This window comes from Muscardinus avellanarius (assembly GCF_963383645.1).
Source record: "Muscardinus avellanarius genome assembly, chromosome: 13".
Taxonomy (NCBI): Eukaryota; Metazoa; Chordata; class Mammalia; order Rodentia; family Gliridae; genus Muscardinus; species Muscardinus avellanarius.
Genome location: NC_137799.1, coordinates 93,468,432 through 93,491,136, shown reverse-complemented (window position 1 = coordinate 93,491,136; position 22,705 = coordinate 93,468,432). Strand labels below are relative to the sequence as shown.

Here is a 22,705-nt window from a genome sequence, read left to right as displayed (position 1 = left end):
TGTAGCCCAGAGGTAGAAAAGCTCCTGGGTTCCACCCCCAGGACCACAAAAAGAAAAAGCCAAAACTAAAATTTATATGGAATCAAAAGGGATAAAATAGTTGAAACTTGAGAAATAACAACACTTGGGGTTTCCCCTAGTTTTAGTTATTATGAACAATGCTGCTATGGATTATCTTTTCTATCTCTGCTTTTTAAAAATAAATGTTATGATGGTTTGTTTTTAATAAAAGGTTTAGAAAAAACTTTATTAAATTTTTTCTTGAAAACGTCTATCTTTTGTATTAGGTTAAGGACCAACAACTCAATTAAGCAGAAAGCTACCTAAAATAGAACCCAAAAGAACAATGACAAAATTTGTTTAAAAAGCACAAGACATAAAAGTATCCATTGCAAATTTATTATACATTAGGAAGCTTAACCTAAAAACCAACAGCATAGTAAAAAGATATGTTATCTCTATTCATGGCAGAACAAGTTTCAAAATATATTTTCTCTTAAATGTATTCAGTCAATACACAATCCTTTATAAAAGTTGTATATATTTTTTCTGTCAATACCTTCATTACATTTATAAATACAAGATTTACACAGCACCCCGTCAAAAAAATTAAAACCCTTACAAATATCTACATATTATATTTCACACCTATAAAACTTTCAAAGGAGTGCTCTGTTAAAGGTAGGCCTTAGTTAATGGTCCATTTACTGTGCAGCAAAATACATAGAAATCTGTAAAGTTTTCTTTGTCCATAAAACATTGCAAAAATTAGCAAGACACTTATCGTGAGACTTGAGCTTCAATAACCCTCATAGCGTGGAAAGGAATCTGATGTGCGTATTTCCATGAAATTCAGAAGTCAGACAGACAGACTGAGAAGGAAGATTAACTGCAAACATCTGCACTACGCCGCAGTTAAGGCAGGAGTGTGATGAACGGCGGGCGAGACTGTGAAGTAGGAACTGGAGACACGGCAAAGATCAAACAGTGAAGGACTATGAACTAAACCCGGGCACAAAGACACTAATTATTCATGTTCTAAATCTCTTCTCTTAGGAATGTCCAAATTCTTAATTTTTTCTTATAAGCACCCTCCATTTCCTCTGTTGCCACTACAATGCCGCTCTTCTCGTCTTGGAGGTGGCCTCGCTACCTCGCCCGGGCTGTCCTGGAGCGAGCATTCCTCCCGGCCCAGCCTTCCCAGGGCCAGGGCCGCAGGCACATGATAGGACTGTGCTGGGCTCGATAGATCTTTTTTTCCTGTTAAATCATCTTGAATCTGAGTTGCTAGTTATACATGATTGGAATCTGCAAGATTTCCTTCTTCCAGGACACGAGGTCCAGGGGTTTGAGTTTCTAGTTCAACATGATTTGAATTTGAAAGACTTTCTTCACCTGGTAAAGGTGACTGATCGACACTGTTAATATTTTAGACAAGCATTGAACGCAGAGAAAATAAAGAGTAAAACTAGGTCTTCATTTGGCCTTTGGACAAAGGCAGTGGATCCCTGATACTGAGTGACTTTCACCGACGGCCACTCATCAACACCTGTGGACTAACGAGGAGCATGCACTCGTAAGACGAAGGAAACAAGTAACAAGGGATTGATTCTTCACCTGAAGTCCTGCCCAAGGTGGCAGTTCCAACACAAACCACCTGCTACCAAGAAGGGCATGAAAAGACTGCTGTCGTAACACCGGATATTAAAAAAAACCTGTCTATTTGAGCTTCAAAGGGTAGAATCCAGATAACTTTGAGCCTTGCACATTAGTTGCAGGGAAGTATTTCAAACCTTACCTTGTTCTTATGTACAAATAAAGCAAAAGAATGAAAGGACAGGGGCAGGAGGAGGGAAGGGACGGAGGAAGTCACTTATGAGCCCTGGCCTGGAGCGTGCGGCTGGCACGGCGTAGCTCCTCCTCGGGTGTCCAAACGGCGTCTCCAGAATCCTCTGCGCACTCACAGCTCAGTGCACTGGCTCCCGGGCTCCTCGGAGGAGAGCTCCCAGATGCTGCTGTCCTGCAGCAGTGGCTCGATGTCCTCCTCGCCGCCCTGCTCGGGGGCGGTGGGCAGGCTGCCGCTGCTGCTGCTGCTGTGTTTCTGAACCATGCTGGCTTTACGGTACCCAGGGATGAATAAGGCAACCAGAAAAGATATAAGAACTATAAATGCTCCAAATAAAAACGGTGGGCCTGGGACGGCAGCTCCCTGATGGGTGTGGGAGACAAGTGAAGACAAAGAATTTGGTTAGTCTTTTTACTCCAAAATTAGTCTTGAATGCCCTGAAAACTCACCACTAAAAAATGAGTCATTATCTCCTAAGGAAGTATTTCACTAAATGTCTAGGTGAATCCCAACAACACTTGGCATTCAAGAATAAGGCAAAGAACTACTGGTTACTGCTTTTCTTTCTTTTTTTTGGCAGTACTGGGGGTGGAACCCAGAGGCTTTCTACCTCCAGGCTATACTCCCAGACTTTTTTTTATATTTTATTTGGAAACAGGGTCTCACTAAGTTGCTGAAAGCCTCACTAAGTAGCTGAGGCTGGCTTCGAACCTGTGCGATCTTCCTGTCTCAGCCTCCCAAGTGCAGGGATTACAAGCGTGCACCACTATGCCTGGCTGGGTTACCGCTTTACAACTTCTGGACAGCGTAACCCAACTTGTGAGCCTACGTATTAGCAATAGCTGCTTCTCTGTGATCTTGTCCTTGGACTTACACCATGCACTTTATACATAAACATTAATTTCGGGTTTGTACATAAATCTATACTGAGTATCTCTTTTCAAAGAAATGATAGAAAAAACACTTCAACTTTTACTTGGATTTTAAGGACATTTCCTATTCAGCCTGGGCTTAGCCAGGAAATAGCACTCTTTTTTGGAGGGAGGGGTTGCTGGGGATAGTACCCAGGGGCATTCTACATCTGAGATACACCCTCAGCCCTACTTTATTTTGAAACATGGTTTTACTAAGTTGCTGAAGATTTTGCTAAATCCTGAGGCAGGTTGTGAACTTGTGATCTTCCTGTCTCAGCCTCCCAAGTACTGAGATTAAAGGTGTGAACACCCAGCTCAGGAAATAACATTCTGATTAGTGACTGAACAGGTAAAAATCTGAAAAAGTTAAGACAAAGCTTTCACATAAGGTATTAAATTTCTGAAATTGGTTGGGCATGGTGGTGCATGCCTGTAATCCCACTTGGGAGGCTGAGACAGAAGAATCAGAAGATCGAGGACACCCTCAGCAACTCAGCGAGGCTGTGAACAACTTAGCAAGACCCTGTATCCAAATATAAAATAAAACAGGGCTGGGGGCTGGGGGTGTAGCCCAGAGGTAGAATGCTCCTCATTTCAATCCACAGCAACACAAAAAAAAAAAAAAAAAAAAGAAAGAAAAAAGAAAAAAAATCTCAGAAATTATCCCAGGAAGCAATAAGCAAAAAATTTACTGCTGTCAAACAAAATAGTGATATACAGCCGGGCATGGTGGCGCACGCTTGTAATCCCCGTGCTTGGGAGGCAGGGACAGGAGGATCACACACATTCGCTATTTCCAAATAAAAATATAAAACAGGTCTGGGAGTGTAGCCTGGAGGTAGAAGGGTTCCATCCCCAGTATCACCAGAACAAAACAAAACAAAAAAACAAACAAAAAACCAACCCCCCCCCCCAACGAAAATAGTGATATACAAGTAAGGATACTCTCCAAGTTTAACATCAAAAAATTTTGCTGTAACTGGACACAATCAATGTTACAAAGTAGACATTACCAAATTACCTGGAGGGCATCACTGTTAGAATTCAACTCAGGGCCCAACTCTGTCAGTTCCACGTGGAACATGTAGAATATAAAGCCATACAGTGCTGGCCCCAGGCCATTGCACAGTCCTCTTATTCCAGTTACGATCCCTTGAGCAACTCCTAAATCAGAACAAAGGGAGTCAGTTGTTTGGAACAGTGTCTCAAGACGTGGAGCTTAACAGTCTTGCTCTTACAAACTGACATGTAAAGTGTAGGAGAACTGATTAGAAGATTCTGCCACCGGGCGTGGTGGCACACGCTTGTAATCCCTGCGCTGGTGAGGCTCTCAGCAACTTAGTGAGACCCTGTATAAAATAGGTCTGGGAGTATAGCCCGGAGGTAGAAAAGCCCCTGGGTTCTAATCCCAGTACCACCAAAAATAAAATAAATAAAAAGAAAAATCCTGCCACCATCTCCCATCACTCACACACAGATGCGTCCCGGCTTCACCTGCCCCGTCAGTCAATGACTCCTCACACCACAGTGATTTCAGTTTCTGGACCTGAAATCCTTTGGAGTGGAATTCCCCACATCAGTTAGTTCCGTCTATAAGTGGGAACTAAAATACAAAATAGGCTTTCCCATTTTAGGCATTTCCACTCTTGCGTGGACTGAGATTTCTCTACTCATTTTTTCCCTTTTATTTGTACGAGGGATTGAACCCAGGGCTACAATGCCAGTCCTAATTAATATTTTATTTTGGAATGGTTTCACTAAACTGGGCGTGGTGGCACATACTTATAATCGCAATACTTGGGAGGCTGAGACAGGAGGATCGCACAGGCTCAAAGCCAGCCTCAGCTACTTAGTGAGGCTCTCAGCAACTTAGTGAGATTCCATTTCCAAATAAAGTATAAAGTAGGTCTGGGAGTATAGCCAGGAGGCATATAGCCCCTGGGTTCCATCCCCAGTACCAAAACCAACCAACCAAACAAAGACCTACATGGAAAGATTCTAGAAGTGCTGATTTCTAAATAACTCTGTTAACATGGAAGGTAAAAAATAAGCTTGAACCATATGATATGGATATTTCTCTAAGTAAAAACAGGCTAGGAGCAGTGGTGCTTATCTATAATCCCAGTACATGGGAGGTTGAGAGAGGAGGACCGGCAAGTTCAAAGCTAAGCAGGATCCTTAGTAAAACCCTGCCTCAAAATAAAAAGGGTTGGGGGTGTAGCTCAATGGTAGAATGCCCTGAGTTCAATCTCCGGTACCACAAAATAAAAGGGGGTGGGCAAATATAACTTGGCCTAAAAGAATGTGTTTCAATAATTTTTAAGTAAATATTAGATATGTGTTATGTATATATGTATGCATATATGTATGTGATAGTGAGGATAGAACCCAGGGATGTTCTACCTCTAAGCAACACCCTCAGTCCTTTTTCATTTGGAAATAGGGTCTAAGCTTATTATGGTGGTGCACACCTATAATCTCAGTACTTGGGAGGCCGAGACAAAAGGATCACAGGTTTGAGCACAGCCTCAGAAACTGGTGAGATCCTGTAATAGCCACGAGTGGTGGCCCACGCTTGTAATCCCAGTATTAGGAGGCTGAGACAGGAGGATCATGGTTTGTGGCCAGCCTCAGCTACTACTTAGTGAGGCCCTTTGAAACTCAGTGAGACTGTTTCAAAATAAAGAATAAAAAATAGGGCTGGGGGTGTAGCTCGAAGGTAGAATGCCCCTGGGTTCTATCCCCAGTACTGCAAATAATAATAATAGTAATAATGTGAAAACTAAGAAAATAAAAAAAGTGCTAGGGTTGTAGCTCAGAAGTAAAATGCCTCTTTCAATGAAAGAAAGGAAGGCAGGCTGAAAGAAAGGGAGGAAAGAAAGATGATAAAAAATAAAAAAAGCCAGGCATGGTGGTACAGGCCTGTAATCTCAGTACTTGGGAGGCTGCAACAAAATCATAGGTTTGAGGACAGCCTCAGCAAGTAGTGAAACCCTTATCAAACTAGCAAGACCCTGCTTCCAAGTAAAAAATAAAATTGAGCTGGGCATAGAACTCGAAGATAGAATGCCTTTGGCTTCAATCTGACCAGGCCACAAAAAAAAAAAAAAAAAAAAAAAAAAAAAAAGAATGGTGGGAGATGGGGGAGAAGGAAGTTTAAAAAAAAAAAAAGGAAGAAGCTGGGCATGGTGGCGCATGCTTGTGATCCTGGCAGGCTGAGACCAAAGGACTGTGGTTCAAGGCCAGCCTCACCTACTTAAGAATAAGACCCTGTTTCAAAATAAAAAATAAAAGCCGGGCATGGTGGCACACACTTGTAATCCCAGCATTTGGAAGCCTGAAACAGGAGGATTGCGGTTCGCAGACAGCCTCAGCTACTTAGTGAGGCCCTCCACAACTTAGTGAGACCCTGTTTCAAAATAAAGAATAAAAAATAGGGCAGGGGATGTAGCTTGTAGGATGAATGCCCCTGGGTTCCATCCCCAGACCTGCAAAAAAAAAGAATAAAAAAGCTGGGAGTGGTGGCGCACGCTTGTAATCCCCGCGCTTGGGAGGCTGAGACAGGAGGACCGCACAGGTTCGAAGCCAGCCTCAGCTACTTAGTGAGGCTCTCAGCAACTTAGTGAGACCCTGTTTTCAAATAAAATATTAAGTGGGTCTGGGAGTATAGCCCGGAGGTAGAAAGCCTCTGGGTTCCACCCCCAAGTACCACCAAAAAAAAAAAAAAAAAAAAAGGATAAAAAAATAGGGCAAGTTTGGGAAGGAGAAGAAAAGGGAAACTTCTGCTAAGTTGCTGAGGGTTTCACTAAGTTGCTGAGGCTGGCCTCAAACCTGTGATTCCCATGTCTCAGCCGGCCAAGTAATAAGCAGATTATTTAGAAACATCTGAATTGAAAAGTATAAGCATAAACAAAGCCCTTCCCCCCCAAAATCCTCATGCCCTAAAGACAAGAGTCTTCCATGAACAGCTCTAGACACTATACTCTAGAACACAGTCAAGTTAGCAGCGAGGTGTGGCACGCAGTACTTGTGGTCTTCAAGTGGCACTATTTAAAAATAAATATGAGTAAGATCGCTAATTCCTGATTTGGAAAAATAAGTGCAATAAATAAACTATTGTTTCTATTTGAGGTTTTTACTGAAACCTTTTTTTTTTTTTTTTTGAGGTACTGGGGATGGAACCCAGGGGCATTCTACCTCCGACTGACAACCCCAGCCCTATTTTTTATTCCTTATTTTGAAACAGAGCCTTAATAAGTTGTGGAGGGCCTTCCTAAGAAGCTGAGGCTGGCGGTAAAACATGATCCTCCTGTCTCAGCCTCCCAAATGCTGGGATTACAAGGATGCGCCACTATGCCTGGCTTTTACTGAAACGTTCAAAGGGCTCTTAGGCATTTTCAAAATTCCCTCTAAAAACTTCCTACTTCCTGATTCCAGGAGACAGGGATGGAAAATGATCAATTCTTCTGGTAGACTTGTGGATAGGAAGCAGAGGCGCAGGAAGAATGGATAAAGTCAACTTTCCACATAACAGTTGTAAACATACTTCACCTCTGACTTTTACCCAACCACACAGATTTTTCTTATCCTACCAAAGAACAGTTTCCTACATTAAGCTCATAGACTTTGAATTACTCTATATTAAATAATTTTTGTCATTAAATCACTCACTGCTATCTAACATTATTTAATAGATAACTATTTAAAGGTAAATAGTCTTGTTAATTCTGATGGTAATAGCTAAAAAGAAGTCAAAACTGGAAAAAAAAAAAGAATAATTTTGTCTTTAATTCTTAGTACTCTAAACTGCTGGATACCTTTGTGTGTGTGTGTGTGTGTGTGTGAGGTACTTGGGATGGAACCCAGGGGCATTCTACCTTCAAGGCACACCCCCAGCCCCATTTTTTATTCTTTATTTTGAAACAGGGTCTCACTGAGTTTCAAAGGACCTCACTAAGTAGCAGCTGAGGCTGTCCTCAAACCGCGATACTCCTGTCTCAGCCTCCCAAGTGCGAGGATTACAAGCGTGCGTCACCACACCCGGCTGGATACCATTTTAAATGAATGAGATGAAGATCAAAGCAGGGAGGAAAATGGAACTTCCATGTGTGTCGGGCAAAGTACACAGGGGTGCTCCTCCAGGAGAGCTCCCAGGGCCGCGCCTCTGGCGTACGTGGAGAGCGAGCTGCATGCTCCTGGCAGGAAGGCCCGCAACCCACCTTGCTGATCCGACTCTGCGTTCCGAGAGACAAGCGCACTGATTGCCGGGAACGTGATGCTGGACATGGCGGCCACAGTCCCCGCTGCCCACATCATCCTGCAACAAGACAGGCTTCAGTCAGGCCCCCAAGGAGCTCAGGGTTCAGAACACAAGCAGTGGCAAACTACAAGCACCTTTTGGTTTCTCATGCACAGTTTTATTTTTAAAAATGAATTTCTAGCCAGGCATGGTGGTGCAGGCTTGTAATCCCAGTACTTGGGAGGCTGAGATTGGAGGATCTGGGTTTGCAGATACCCTAGCTACTTAGTGAGGCTCTCCGCAACTTAGTAAGACCCCATTTCAAAATTAAGAGTAAAAAATCTGACGGGGGGCGTAGCTTGGAGGTAGAATGCCCCTGGGTTCAACCCCCAGCACCAAAAAAGAAGAAAAATAAAAAGAAACAAAGGTTTTCTTTTTAACCCGGAAGGCTGCACGTCACATTGTTAATATCAATCACTTCATAGGCTGGGCTGGGCTGGGCATAGAAGGTCTGGGAAAGTGCTGTTTCCCTACTTTAACTTTGCTTTCTTCAAAGTTTTTCCTTCTCCCTGGTCTCCCTATTACCACCTGTCAATGAAGAAGTCTGTGTGCGAATCACCGTGCAGTGTGAGCAATGGCCCACTTGTAATTGTGACCTGTGGGCTATCTCCACTTGAGGGTGGTCCTTACTGAAAATGAAAAGCCCTTCATGATAACAAAGGCTTTTTAACTCTGCAAAAGTTCTGACTAAATCAGCTACTACACAGAAGATCATAGGACCCAAATCAAAAAGAAGAATCAACCAAATTAATCTAGGTAAAAAGTCACAAAGAACTGAGTGGCTCAAATGAAATCATGAGTTCATTCAGAACCAGCCTGTGGCCACTAAAGCATCTCCAGTTTCTCAAGCTCAGTTCTCCACTTATGGTGCAGAGTGAGGAGACTAAGCCGGGCAGAGGGGTGCACACCTCTAGTCCCAGTCCTCGAGAGGCTGAAATAGTAGGATTGAAGGGAGGCCAGCCTCAGCAATTTTGCAAGACCCTGGTTTAAACAAAAAAGGGCTATGCTTATAGCTCAGAGTTTTTATGCCCCTGTATTCAATCTCCAGTACCATTTTTTTTTTTTTTTTTGGCGGGTCTAGGGATGGAACCCAGGGGCATCTAACCTCTGAGCCACACCCCCTGCCCTATTTTTTTTTTTTATTATTTTGAAACCGGGTTTCATTCTGAAACCTCTGCACTGAGTTGCAGAGGGCCTCACTCAGTAGCTGAGGCTGTCTGTGAACTGTGATCCTCTGGTCTCAGCCTCCCGAATGCTGGGATTACAAGTGTGCGCCACCACGCCCGGCTCTTTTTTTTAAAGTAAGTAAATAAAATGAAAACAATATTTGGCAAACAATCAGAGAGGGAATCTTGCAACATAACAAAATAGAATTTAGCATAATATTTTCCTTTTTTTGTGTGTGGTAATGGGGATGAAAACCAGGGGCATTCTACCTCCGAGCTACACCCCCAGGCCTATTTTTTTTTCTTTATTTTGAACCGGTCTCACTGAGTGGCAAAGGGCCTCACTAAGTAACTGCTGGCCATGAACCGCCATCCTCCTGTCTCAGCCTCTTGAATGCTGGTATTACAAGCGTGGACCACCACGCCCGGCTAATTTTTCCCTTTTTATTTCACAAGGCAAGGTTAGTTTACTGCCTAAAGTCATTAGTTAATTATGGCAATGAAGCATGCCAGAATAAGTCATCTTTCCTTTTTTTTTTTTTTGTTGTTGTTTTGACTGTATGTGCTATCCATAAACAAGCTGATAAATGTGTTTAAAAAGTAAACAGGCCAGGGGTGGTGGCACCTTTGTAATCCCACTACTTGGGAGGCTGAGACAGGAGGATCACAGGTTTGTGGCCAGCCTCAGCTACTTAGTGAGGCTGTCTAGTACTTAGTGAGACCCTATTTCAAAAATAAAGAATAAAGAAATAGGGTTGAGCATGTAGCTCAGAAGTAAAATACCCCTGGGTTCAACCCCCAATACCCCAATTAAAGAAAATAAGTAAGCCGGGTGTGGTGGTGCACACTTGTAATCCCAGCATTCGGGAGGCTGAGACAGGAAGGTCCAGGTTTTCAGACAGTCTCAGCTACTTAGTGAGGTCCTTCGCAACTCACTGAGACCCTGTTTCAAAGTAAAGAATAAAAAATTGGGCTGGGGGTGTAGCTCAGAGGTAGAATGCCCTGGGTTCTAGTAACACACACACACACACACACACACACACACACACACACACACACACACACACACACACAGTATTGAAGGGCTGAGAGAAGAGGAAAACACAGTGAACTAGTCTGTAATCCCAGAACTTGGGGGGCTGAGATAGGAGGGTGGCAGGTTAGAAACCAGTCTCAGCAACTTACTGAGACCCTGTTTCAAAATAAAATGTAGAGCTGGGCGTGCTGGCACACGCTTGTAATCCCAGCATTTGGGAGGCTCAGACAGGAGAGTCTCTGTTTGTAGACAGCCTCAGCTACTTAGTGAGGTTCTCAGCAACTTAGTGAGACCCTGTTTCCCAATAAAGTATAAAATAGGTCTGGGAGTATAGCCTAGAGGTAGAAAAGGCCCTGGGTTCCACCCTCAGTACCACAAAAAAAAAAATTTTTTTTTTTTCCCGGGTCTGGGAATGGAACTCAGGGGCATTTGACCTCCGAGCTACACCCCCTGCCCTATTTTTTATTCTTTATTTTGAAACCGGGTCTCACTGAGTTGCAAAGGGCCTCACTAAGTAGCTGAGGCTGTCCGCGAACCGCGATCCTCCGGTCTCAGCCTCCCAAATGCTGGGATTACAAGCGTGCGCCACCACGCCCGGCCACAAAAAAATTTTAAAAAAAGATAAATAAAGTAAAAATAAAATAAAAAATGAAAAATAAATAAACTGTAAAAAGGCTTGTGGGTATAGCTTAGAGGCAAAATACCTCTGGGTTCAATCTCCAATATCCACCCTCCACAAAAAGATTTAGTGAAAGCCTGTTGAAATAAGGCAATTCTACCTATGATCCTCCTATCTCAGCATCCCTTCCAAGTACTGGGATTACAGGCACTGCTACAAGATCGAAGATAATCTTTTATGGAATTATCTAGGTTCACCCTTCCCCAACTTAAAATCTAAAGGTTTTTGCAAAGTTGAATATAAAATCCAGTGAAATTAACACTGGCTTCTCCTCACGCTCAACCAGCCCAAGCTCCTCTAAGACATACTTGTCTGTTAACTCACGCAATCTAAGGGTGCGGCTTACCAGTCCTGTGATCCAAAGCCATACCAGGCCAACTGGAGAATCTGGAAGCCCAAGCCAAGGAGGACAGTATTTTTATTCCCCAATGATCTCATCAAGATGCTAAGAAAGACTGTCTGCAAAGTAAAAGGAAGCAATCCTGAAAAACCGCACAAACAGTCTGAACATAGCTCTGGGTGAAGCCCACTTGCCCGTACCTCTAAGGGTGACTGCCCGCCTGTGAGCCAAGGCTGACAGTACTGGGCTATCTCTGCAGGAGTGAAGTTTCAGGAGCTCCAGGGCTAACCTGAGGTTCTGGGCCTTTGCCTTCCTCCCTGAGAAGCCTATCAACCACCTGGTGTTTTCCAGAACCTCCCAAAAGGTCTTAACAGCGGTGTAGCAGTTACAAAGATCGAGAGAGGGACATCTCAGTCTCTCTGGAGAAATGCCACGCACTAACTATGGATGTGTAGCACCCACTGCTCTACACTTGCAGAAGTGGAGGTTAACAGTTCCACAAGGTTAGGATTGGTATAAGTTAATTGTAACAAATATATAATCAGCTAAATCCCTCTTTTGTGGTCCCAGGTAGCAAACTCAGGGACATTCTTCCTCTGAGCTACATCCCAATCCCCCTTTTTTTTGCAGTACCAGGGATGAAACCCAGGGGCATGGTACCTATGAGCCACACCTCCAACCCTATTTTTTAGTCTTTTTTTTATTTTTTGAAACACAGTCGCACTGAGTTGCGAAGGGCCTTGCTAAGTAGCTGAGGCTGTCCGCATACCACACTTCTCCAGTCTCTGCTACCCAAATGCTGGAATTACAAATGTGTGCCACCACACCCAGCTCCTTCCCATTTTTTAGGTATTGGACAAATTAACCCAGGGGCATTTTACCTCCAGCCTTACTTTATTTTTTAAACAGGGTCTAAGCTGGGCATGGTGGCACATGGTTATAATCCCAGCATTCAGGAGACTGAGATTGGAGGATCATGGTTCGTGGACAGCCTCAGCTACTTAGTGAGGCCCTCTGCAATTTAGTGAGACCCTGTTTCAAAATAAAGAATAAAAAATAGGGCAGGGGGTGTAGCTCGGAGGTCAAATGCCCCTGGGTTTTATCCCTAGACCTGGAAAAAAGAAAAAAGAAAAGAAACAGAGTTTCACTAGATCGATGAGAGTCTATTGCTAGGCTGTCCTCAAACCTATGCTCCGCCTGCCTCAGCCTTCCAAGTACGAGGACCACAGACATGCACCACCAAACCCAGCTTTATTTTATTTTGCGGCAGTCTCTAGGTTTCTGCGGCCTCACTGAGGTGCTGAGGCTGGCTCTGCATCAGCATCCCTTCTGTTCTAGGTTTCTGCGGCCTCACTGAGGTGCTGAGGCTGGCTCTGCATCAGCATCCCTTCTGTTCTAGGTTTCTGCGGCCTCACTGAGGTGCTGAGGCTGGCTCTGCATCAGCATCCCTTCTGTTCTAGGTTTCTGCGGCCTCACTGAGGTGCTGAGGCTGGCTCTGCATCAGCATCCCTTCTGTCTCAGGTCTCCAAGTGCTGGAGCTACAAACTGCTATTCATTTCTACTTCTCATCACTAACAACTCGGCAACACTTTCTTGGTTAATTTTTGGCTAAGGGATTATAATTACTTACAATTTTCATTGTTTTAAAAGTAAACAGAAGAACCGGCAAAGGTTACAACAAATTTTCTATTGAAAGCTGTACAAAATCCCCCCTAAATCCTGACCTCAATATTCTATTAAAAAGGAGCGGCGTGTGGGACATGTCACAGCTTCTTGGACTTGAGGCTGTGCTCTAACTGGACAGGACACGCCAGCGCAGGGGCTCAGGCTGAGGCAGCAGTTCAGAATCTCTCTGGACTTGGATATGTGGTTTCTTGGGAATCTGTGGTTATCAGGATAAAATTAAATAAAAAAACTTTAAAGTAAAGATGAAATGACACTCACCTGAGCCACAATAGACAGAATTCCTACCATAGCTATGAATGCTGCAATTTTAACGGATCCAAAACCTATGACCTATGGGAATGTGGGAAGACAACAGAGAGATGTTAGTCTCTTAAAACGACAGGGTAAAATAGTTGAGGAAAGTTCAGAAAACCAGTGGTAAATGAGAGCAGTGCTGAATGCTGAACCCGCTTTACCAGGAATTTATATTTAAGCCTGACAAAAGAAATCACCATAATGCTAGCCGTGGTGGCACATGCTTATAATCCCAGCATTCGGGGTGGCTGAAACAGAAGGATCTTGGTTCATGGCCAGCCTCAGCCTAGTGAGGCCCTTCGCAATTCAGTGAGACCCTGTTTCAAAATAAAGAACAAAAAATAGGGCAGGGGGTGTAGCTCAGAGGTCAAATGCCCCTGGGTTCCATCCTAAAACCCGCAAAAAAAAAAAAAAAAAAAAAAATTAAGAGCCAGGGGTGGCGGTGCACACACTTTTAATTCCAGTACTTTAAAGGTCAACATAGGGGATTCTCAAGTTGAAAGCAGCCTCTAAATTTATTTATTTATTTATTTATTTATTTATTTATTTATTTATTTTTTGGTGGTACTGGGGTTCCTGGAAGCTCTTCTACCTCCGGGCTACACTCCCAGACCTATTTTTACATTTTATATTTGGAAACAGGGTCTCCCAAGCCAGCGCGCGGCTGGCTTCGAACCTGCGCGATCCTCCTGTCTTTGCCTCCCAAGCGCGGGGATTACAAGCGTGCGCCACCATGCCCGGCAGCAGCCTCTAAATTTAGCAAGGCCCTCTGCAGCAACTTAGTGAGACCCTGTTTCTAAATTAGAAATAAAACCAGGCTTGGGGTAAAACTTGGATGTAGAATGGCTCTGGGTTCAATCCCAGGACCAAAAAAAAAAAAAAAAAAAAAAGCTGTGTATGGTTGCACATGCCTGTAATCCCAGTACTTGAAAGACAAGAAGATCATAGGTTTGAGGACAGCCTCAGCATTTTAGCTAGACCTTGTTTCAAAATAAAAATTTAAAAAGGATTGGGAAGCCAGGCATGTTGGCGCATACTTGTAATTCTAGCATTTGGAAGGCTGAAACAGGAGGATCATAGTTCTCAGACAGCCTCAATTAGTGAGGCCCTCTGCAACTCAGCGAAACCATGATTCAAAATAAAAAATAAAAAATAGGGTTGGGGGTGTGGCTTGGAGGTAAAATGCCCTGGGTTCCATCCACAGTACCGCAAAGTGAAAAAAAAGTAGGTACAATTTAAATTGTGAAATATAAAGCCAGGTGGTGAATGCCTGTAATCCCAGCAAATGGGAGGCTGAGACAGGAGGATCACGATTTGAGGATAGCCTCAGCTACTTAGTGAGGCCCTTTGCACCCCAGTGAGACCCTGTTTCAAAATAAAGAATTAAAAAGAGGGCTGAGGCCGGGCGTGGTGGCGCATGCTTGTAATCCCCGCGCTTGGGAGGCAGAGACAGGAGGATCGTGCTGGCTTAAAAGACCCTGTTTCCAAATAAAATATGTAAAAATAGGTCTGGGAGTGTAGCCCGGAGGTAGAAGGGCTTCCAGGAACCCCAGTACCACAAAAATAAATAAATAAATAAATAAATAAATAAATAAATAAATAAATAAATAAATAAATAAACTTAAAACCTTAAAAAATAAATAAAGAATAAAAAATAGGGCTGGTGGTTTAGCGCAGAGGTAAAATACCTCTGGGTTCCATCCCCAGTACAGCAAAAAAATGAAATGAACTGTGAAACACTGTTCTGATATCATACCTTCTGCTTCATACTCCCCTTCATCCCCACCCCCAAATGGACAAATATGCAATAGAGAATACGGAAGAAGATGTTCAAGTTTTGGTGCTTGTGAACACAGAATGCGATCCCCGGAGAAGCCTGGGCCTGTCGACTATGGATGCAGACTGAGACCAGGCGGGGAGCAACACAAGGACGGAGATCACTTGAGACTCCCACATCAGAGTGTGGGCTATGGCCTGGAGGCAGGTGTGCTTCCTGCGGCTTCTAATAAGCAAGCAGCCAAAGGTGGCTTCTAAGCCTCTGACCTTAACAGTAGCTCTGAAAAGTCTACAATTTTTAAGCTTTAAACATCAAGTTTTAGCCAGGGGTGGTGGTATAGGCTTGTAATTCCAATACTTTAGGCTGAAAGAGAGGGATCGTAGGTTTGAGGACAGCTTCAGCAAACATTGAGACTCAAGCTAGTGAGACCCCGTTTCAAAATAAAAATAAAATAGGGTTGGGCTGATAGCTCAAAGGTAGAATGCTCCTAAGTTCAATACTACATACAAAAAAAAGTCAAGTTTTAAAAATGTAAATATTTTCCCCTCTATTAAAATCCTGTAAAATTCATGAAAAGTACCTTAAAATTATTTCGTATATTTTTCTCTGTTTTATAAATGAGCATGTTACTCCCAGACATACAATTAGGTAGTCAGATGTGGTAGTGCACACCTGCAGTCCCAATAGTTGGGAGGTTGAGACAGGAGGATTTTAAGGTCAAGGACAGACTCAGCAACTCTCAAACACCTAGTAACACCCACGTTTCCCAAAAACAAACAAACAAAAACTAGGTAATAAAGTGCCTGGGTTGGAAACGATGACTTCCAATCTAGTGCTGCTGACATTAACAATATTTTATTACTATCTAGTTACACACAGCTAAAGAAAAATGGAGCCCTAAAATGTAGATTTCGGGATTCTCAGTCTGTATTTGTAAGTAATATTTTTAATAGCCTCATGGAAACAATTTAAACAGCAGACACTTTACCAATTCAAAGGTTTTAGCATACATAGAGATTTGGGCAACCATCAGCAAAATCAAGTTTAGAAGATTTGACCACTCCTCAGGGAAGCACGGCACCTACCGGGAAGGAGCTCTCTTCCCAGCCTAACAGCCTGCCTGTCCGTGGATCTGTCAACTGGGCACTGCAGACAATGGATCATACAGTATGTGATGCTCTGACCGCAGGCATCCGTACAAATGCGGAAATTAGCGAGGCGTGGTGGCACACGCTTGTAATCCCAGTGCTTGACAGGCTGAGACAGGAGGATTGGCAGGCTCACGACCGGTCTCAGCAACCTGACAGACCCTCCACAACTTAGTGAGACCCTGTTTCAAAATAAAGAATAAGAAATCAGGCCGGGGGGGGGGGGGGGTAGAATGTCTCTGGGTTCAATCCTCATGCAACAAAAAAAATAAAAAAAGCTAAAATGGACTCTGAAACAATGAATCATCAAGCCAAGAAAAGACATGGATCAGCCTTAAGTGTCAGAACAGCAGCCGGTAAGTCCAACTCCACAACGTTCTGGGGAAGGCAACACTGGGGAGACAGTACAGAGGCCAGGGCGCTGGGGATGCCGAGAGGACAAACGGGCCTCTCCAGGGCAGAGGAGACACTACCATGAGGATGCAGCCATCATGCAGGCATCTACACCCACAGAATGTAAGCCACCAAGAACAACTAGGATGTCCGTTGTGATTCTGAGTGATAATAATGTGTCAATACAGCTGCATTTGTAACAAGTGGACTGGTGCTGAGATCTTGAGGAGAGAGGAGGCTAAAGACCTGTGGGAGTAGGGGCTGAAGGAGAAAAGGTGTGCACTTTCCTCAGTTTGTGAATCCAAAACTGCTCTTAAAAAAAGTTTTAATTATAGTAAAGTGTATTTCTGCTAATCCTCTCTATATAAATCTTACACTGTAGCTACCTCACTATGTTTTATTATTACATTTTTTTTGTAGTACTGGGGATTGAACCCAGGGGAATTCTACATCCGAGCTATACCCCCAGACCTATTTTTTAAAATTCTTTTATTTTGAAACAGGATCTCACTAAGTTGTGGAGGGCCTAAGTAGCTGAGGCTGGCCGCGAACCTGTGATCCTGTCTCAGACTCCCAAGGACTGGGATTACAAGCATGGGCCACTATACCTGGCCGCTTATTATTACTTTTGGAGAAAGGGCCTTAAAGTGTTGCCCAGACTGGTCTCCAACTAATAATCCCAAGTGATCCTCCTGCCTCAGCCAAGTAGCTGGTACTGTAAGCATGAACCACCATGACATCTATAACTGAATACAAGTTCACATGTTGGTTTCTCCATATTATGTTTAGACAGGTTCCAATTTTTGGTATTTCTCACATTCACAGGCTAATAGACACCCATTACTCACCTGCCTGAGATAGAGAAAAAAACTTGAATACTGCCCAGCTTCAGGAAGGTATGAAAGAAACACGGTGACGCAGATCAGTAAAACAGTGGAGTCTTTTCCAACCTTCTTCAGTGACTGCAAAAGAGCAGAAAGCAAACACATAAGCAGTCAACAGACACAAATGTCACCAACGACCTAGGATTACCTGCTACCATGTTTTTGATCTATTAAGATGAAGAGTAAAAAGAAAGAAACAAACAGGGTCTCATTAGGCTGCTGAGAGTTTTGCTAGGTTGCTGAGGCTGGTTTCGAACCCATGATCTTCTAGTCTCAGTCTCCCAAGTACTGGGTTTACAGGTGTGTGGCACTAGATCTGGCTATATTAAAGCTTAAGTTTTATTTATTATTATTTATTATTATTATTATTATTATTATTATTATTATTATTATTTGGTGGTACTGGGGGTGAAACCCAGAGGCTTTCTACCTCTGGGCTATACTCCCAGACCTTTTTTATATTCTATTTGGAACAGGGTCTCACTAAGTTGCTGAAAGCCTCACTAAGTAGCTGAGGCTGGCTTTGAATTGTGTGATCCTCCTGTCTCAGCCTCCCAAATGCGGGGATTACAAGCGTGTGCCACCACACCCGGCTCTAAAGCTTAAGTTTGAAAAATTAAATGTCTTAAAAAAAAATTTGCTTGTCTTCACTAATAACTCTGGTTAATTCATTATAGACCATAAACATCCTATAAACTGACCCTGAAAAAAATATTGTTCTTTATTTTTTTGTGTGTGTGATTCTGGGGGTGGAACCCAGGGGCTCTCTACTTCCAGACTATACTCTCAGACCTATTTTATACTTTATTTGGAAACAGGGTCTCACTAAATTGCTGAGAACCTAAGTTGCTGAGGCTGGCTTCAAACTGGTGCGATCCTCCTGCCTCAGCCTCCCAAGTGCTGGGATTACAAGCGTGCACTACCACATATATTTTTGATAGGACTGAAAATTGAACCCAGTTGCATTCTACTTCTAAGCTATACCTGCTTTCCTAATTTTTTTTTTTTTTTTTTTTTTTTTTTTTGCGGGTTTGGGAATGGAACCCAGGGACATTTGACCTCCGAGCTACACCCCCTGCCCTATTTTTTATTCTTTATTTTGAAACCGGGTCTCACTGAGTTGCAGAGGGCCTCACTAAGTTGCTGAGGCTGTCTGCGAACCGTGATCCTCCAGGTTTCAGCCTCCCAAATGCTGGGATTACAAGCGTGTGTCACCACGCCCGACTTTTAAATTTTTTTTTTTTAATTTTGAAAGGTAGTCTCTTTCTGCGGGCCTTAGTAAGTTGCTGAGGCTAGCCATGAATCTGTGATCCTCCTGTCTCAGCTTCAAAAGTACTGGGATTACAGGTATGCACTACCACCAGTATTTATATAAAGCCTTTAAGAAAATCATTTTTCTCTCTGGACTGATAACAGAATTTCTTTAAAGTCATATTTAGTATAGGGTTTTATACTACACATAAATTTACCCTATTCTTCAAAATGTTGGTCTTTAATCTGCCTGTAAACCTGGTAGACAAGTAAGTATGTGCTGGCTCAGAAAGAAATTTTTTAAACATTATTACCTTGTGGAAGAATCCTTCTTATTTACATAGGATTACCAAACAGAACCAAAAAGCGCATTGCTGCTGAAGGAGTGGAGAGTGCTGCCGAGCTTCTGGGTCCCCATCCTATAATCTTTATGCAATAGCAAGAACAGCTAATGCATCCTGGGACCCTGATGCCCACCGGACACTAGACAAGTTCACTGACGTGCTAAGTAACGCTCACAGACGTCCCAAAAGCCAGCCACAGGGTGCCGCTCCACAGAGAAGTTTCTTGTGTGACTGTATCACACAGAAATCACATGGTCACCGTGGGATGAGAGAGTGAGCGGCCTGACGGCCCACTTTTGCTTTTATCTCCAAGCATCTTTTTCCTGGTCTGACACTGGTGTGTGTGGGAAGGAGGGGCTAGGAAAGAGTTTCTAATGAGTTACTTTTCTTATTATGTGTGTGTCCTAAAAGGTAAAACTGGGCAACAAAAATAAAATATCAAGTTTCTGGTTCAATTTTATCCTCACACACAGTTCTTTTGAGAACAGTTTCAAGCAAGGCATAGTTGTGCAGCTTGTAATCCCACAACCTGAAAGACTGAGACAGGAGGGTCAGGGATTTGGGGCCAGTCTCAGCAAGTAGACAGTCTGTCTCTGTCCTCTGTCCTTTCTTTCTCTCTTTCTCTCTCTCTCTCTCTCTCTCTCTCTCTCTCTCTCTCTCTCTTAAAATTGTACTGGGGATGGAACCCAGGGGCATTCTACATTCAAGCTAGACCCCCAGCCCTATTTTGTATTCTTTATTTTGAAATAGCGTCTCACTGAGTTGCAAAGTGCCTCACTAAGTAGCTGAGGCTGCCAGCAAAATGTGATCCTTCTTTTAGCCTCCTGAATGCTGGGATTACAATTATGCACCACCATGGCTGGCTCCAGACTGCTTTTTTTTTTGCAGGTCTGGGGATGGAACCCAGGGCATTCTACCTCCGAGCTATACCCTGTGCCCTATATTTTATTCTTATTTTGAAGCAGGGTCTCACTACATTGCAGAGGGCCTCGCTAAGTAACTGAGGCTGGCTGCAAACTGCGATCCTCCTGTCTCAACCTCCCGAATGCGGGGATTATAAGCATGTGCCACCACACCCGGCCCTCCAGACTCTGTTTTAAAATAAAAAAAAACAACCGCCGGGCGTGGTGGCACACGCTTTTAATCCCAGAGTTTGAGAGGCAGAGACAGGAGGATCACAGTTCGCAGACAGCCTCAGCTACTAAGTGCGGCCCTTTACAAGTCAGTGAGACCCTGTTTCAAAATAAAGAATTAAAAAATAGGGTTGGGATGCCGGGCGTGGTGGCGCACGCTTGTAATCCCCGCGCTTGGGAGGCAGAGACAGGAGGATCGCGCAGGTTCGAAGCCAGCCGCGCGCGCTGGCTTAGGAGACCCTGTTTCCAAATGAAAATGTAAAAATAGGTCTGGGAGTGTAGCCCGGAGGTAGAAGGGCTTCCAGGAACCCCAGTACCACCAAAAAAAAAAAAAAAAAAAAAAAAAAAAAATAGGGTTGGGAATGTCGCTTGGAGGTAGAATGCCCCTGGGTTCCAACACCAGTACCGGGGAGGAAAAAAAAAAGAAAAATTTTCTTTGTAAATTGTCATCAGGAATTAAATGGACATTTATTCTCTTCCCTTATAATTGGCTTAGGTGTCGATTTTTCTTGGGCTGAGTACCTTAGTTGTAATTAAGGTGTGATGCTGTGCATGCTTTTAATAATCCGGTACTCAGAAGGCCGAGACAGAAGGATCCCAGGTTTGAAGCCAGTCTCAGCAACCTAGCGAGGCCCTCTGCAACTTAGTGAGTCCCTGTTTCAAAATAAAACTAAAATAGGGTTGGAGGCATAGGTCAGAGAAAGAATTCCTGTGGGGGATTCAGTCCTCAATACCACCACCACCACACACACAGTTTCCTATATTTATTGGAGAGAGAATGAATCAACATTTGCTCTGATTCTTGAAGCTGCGTGTCTATTTTTTATTTGCTTGCTTTATGTATTTATAAACATAGTATCTTTATGTTTTCATTTACCGCAAATGGGTCTGCTTGTTTCCAGGAAATCTGGGCTCCCCAGGAAATAGGTCTCATTTTCTCTGGCAGAGATTCTGGAACAGCTACCAAGATGAAGCAGATGTCCAAAAGAGCCACCACTGTGGCCACCAGCACAACAAGACTATCTCCGTAACTGGCAGAGAGGTACGCTCCAATGGCTGGGCTGCTCACCAAACTAGCTGCAAAGGTGGCTGAGACCTGCAGGAAAGCACACTGTCAATCTGAGGTCCACATTTGTGGGAATGCATCCTCTTACTCAGGGTGGATGTGCACACGCACAGGAAAGCACAAACTCACTCTCCACCAAGGGCCTTAAACGTACACACCTTCAGTCTCACATGCCTGGCTTTGAACAGAAAAAAGAATGTTTAAAATTTTAAGAATGGAAGAAAAGCCAGGCGTGGTGACACATTCCAGATTTAGAATTTATTCACAAACTCTAACTAACTGGAGATTTCCTGGAGAGCTATGGGAGTAAAAAAAATAGCATTAGATGCTGGGCGTGGTGGCGCACGCTTCTAATCCCAACATTCGGGAGACTGAGACTGGAGGATCACGGTTCACCGACAGCCTCAGCTACTTACTGAGGCTCCCTGCAACTTAGTGAGACCCTGTTTCAAAATAAAGAATAAAAAATAGGGCAGGGGATGTAGCTCAGAGGTCAAATGCCTCTGGGTTCCATCCCCAGACCCGCAAAAAAAAGAAAAAAAAAGAAAAAAGAAATAGCATTAGAAATTAAAACTGGTGCTCAAGCCTACAATCCCTGTACTCGGGAGACTGAGAAAGGAGGATCACAGGTTCAAGAAAGACCTCAGCAACCTAATGGGTCCCTCTTTCAAAAGAAAATAGGGCTGAGGATATAGCTCAGATATAGAAGGACCCTGGATTTAATCCCCAGTACAAGAAAAAGGAAATGAAAAACAAGAAAAAAGAAAACTGAAGCTGGGTATGATGGTACATGTTTGTAATCCCAGAACTTGCAAGGCCGAGACAAATGGATTACAGGTTCAAGGCCAGCCTTAGCAACTTCGTATGACTATCAGAAACTTAGGAAGAAGACCCTGTCTCCAAATAAAAACTGAAATAGAACCTGGGAGTGGTGATGCACACCTATAATCCTAGTGTTTGGGAAGTTGAAACAGGCAGATAACAGGTTCAAAGCCAGCCTAGGCAACTTCTCAGTAACTTTGTGAAACCCTGTTTCAAAATAAAAATTAAAAAAGGCCGGGGTATAGCTCAGAGGTAGAATGTCCCTGGGTTCTATCCCCTGTACCACAAAAATAAAATAAGACTGGGTATGTAAGTCAGAAGTAGAATGCCCCTGGGAATCAATCTAAGAAAGAAAGAAAGAAAGAAAGAAAGAAAGAAAGAAAGAAAGAAAGAAAGAAAGAAAGGAAAGGAAGGAAGAAAGAGGGGGAGAGAGAAAAGGAAATTAAAACTAAAAACCTGCCCCAGAAATGAAGCATTCACACTGGTCTTTAACTGGGGAATGGGGATGCACAGAGAAAGGTACAGGAAAAAATCACTACAGAGTAGGTGATAAAACCAACAATTTCTCAGGGATGGTGCCTGATTCGTTTTCCAAAACACTGCACTATTAGCATGGGGGAAAGGGGA

At 43.4% G+C, this 22,705-nt stretch overlaps 1 protein-coding gene across 1 annotated transcript in view; it reads right to left on the bottom strand.

Moving 5' to 3' along the window:
* Positions 1-1,960: 1,960 nt before the first annotated feature.
* MFSD14B (major facilitator superfamily domain containing 14B) overlaps positions 1,961-22,705 on the bottom strand; it is a gene marked incomplete at both ends in the record, with an annotated part of 50,450 nt that continues 29,705 nt past the window's right edge. The window contains 7 exons of the mRNA XM_080708601.1: positions 1,961-2,209; positions 3,782-3,924; positions 7,980-8,077; positions 11,287-11,399; positions 13,225-13,296; positions 17,427-17,540; positions 21,068-21,286. Coding sequence (XP_080564727.1) covers positions 1,961-2,209; positions 3,782-3,924; positions 7,980-8,077; positions 11,287-11,399; positions 13,225-13,296; positions 17,427-17,540; positions 21,068-21,286 — 1,008 coding nt within the window. The remainder of the gene's footprint in view (positions 2,210-3,781; positions 3,925-7,979; positions 8,078-11,286; positions 11,400-13,224; positions 13,297-17,426; positions 17,541-21,067; positions 21,287-22,705) is intronic.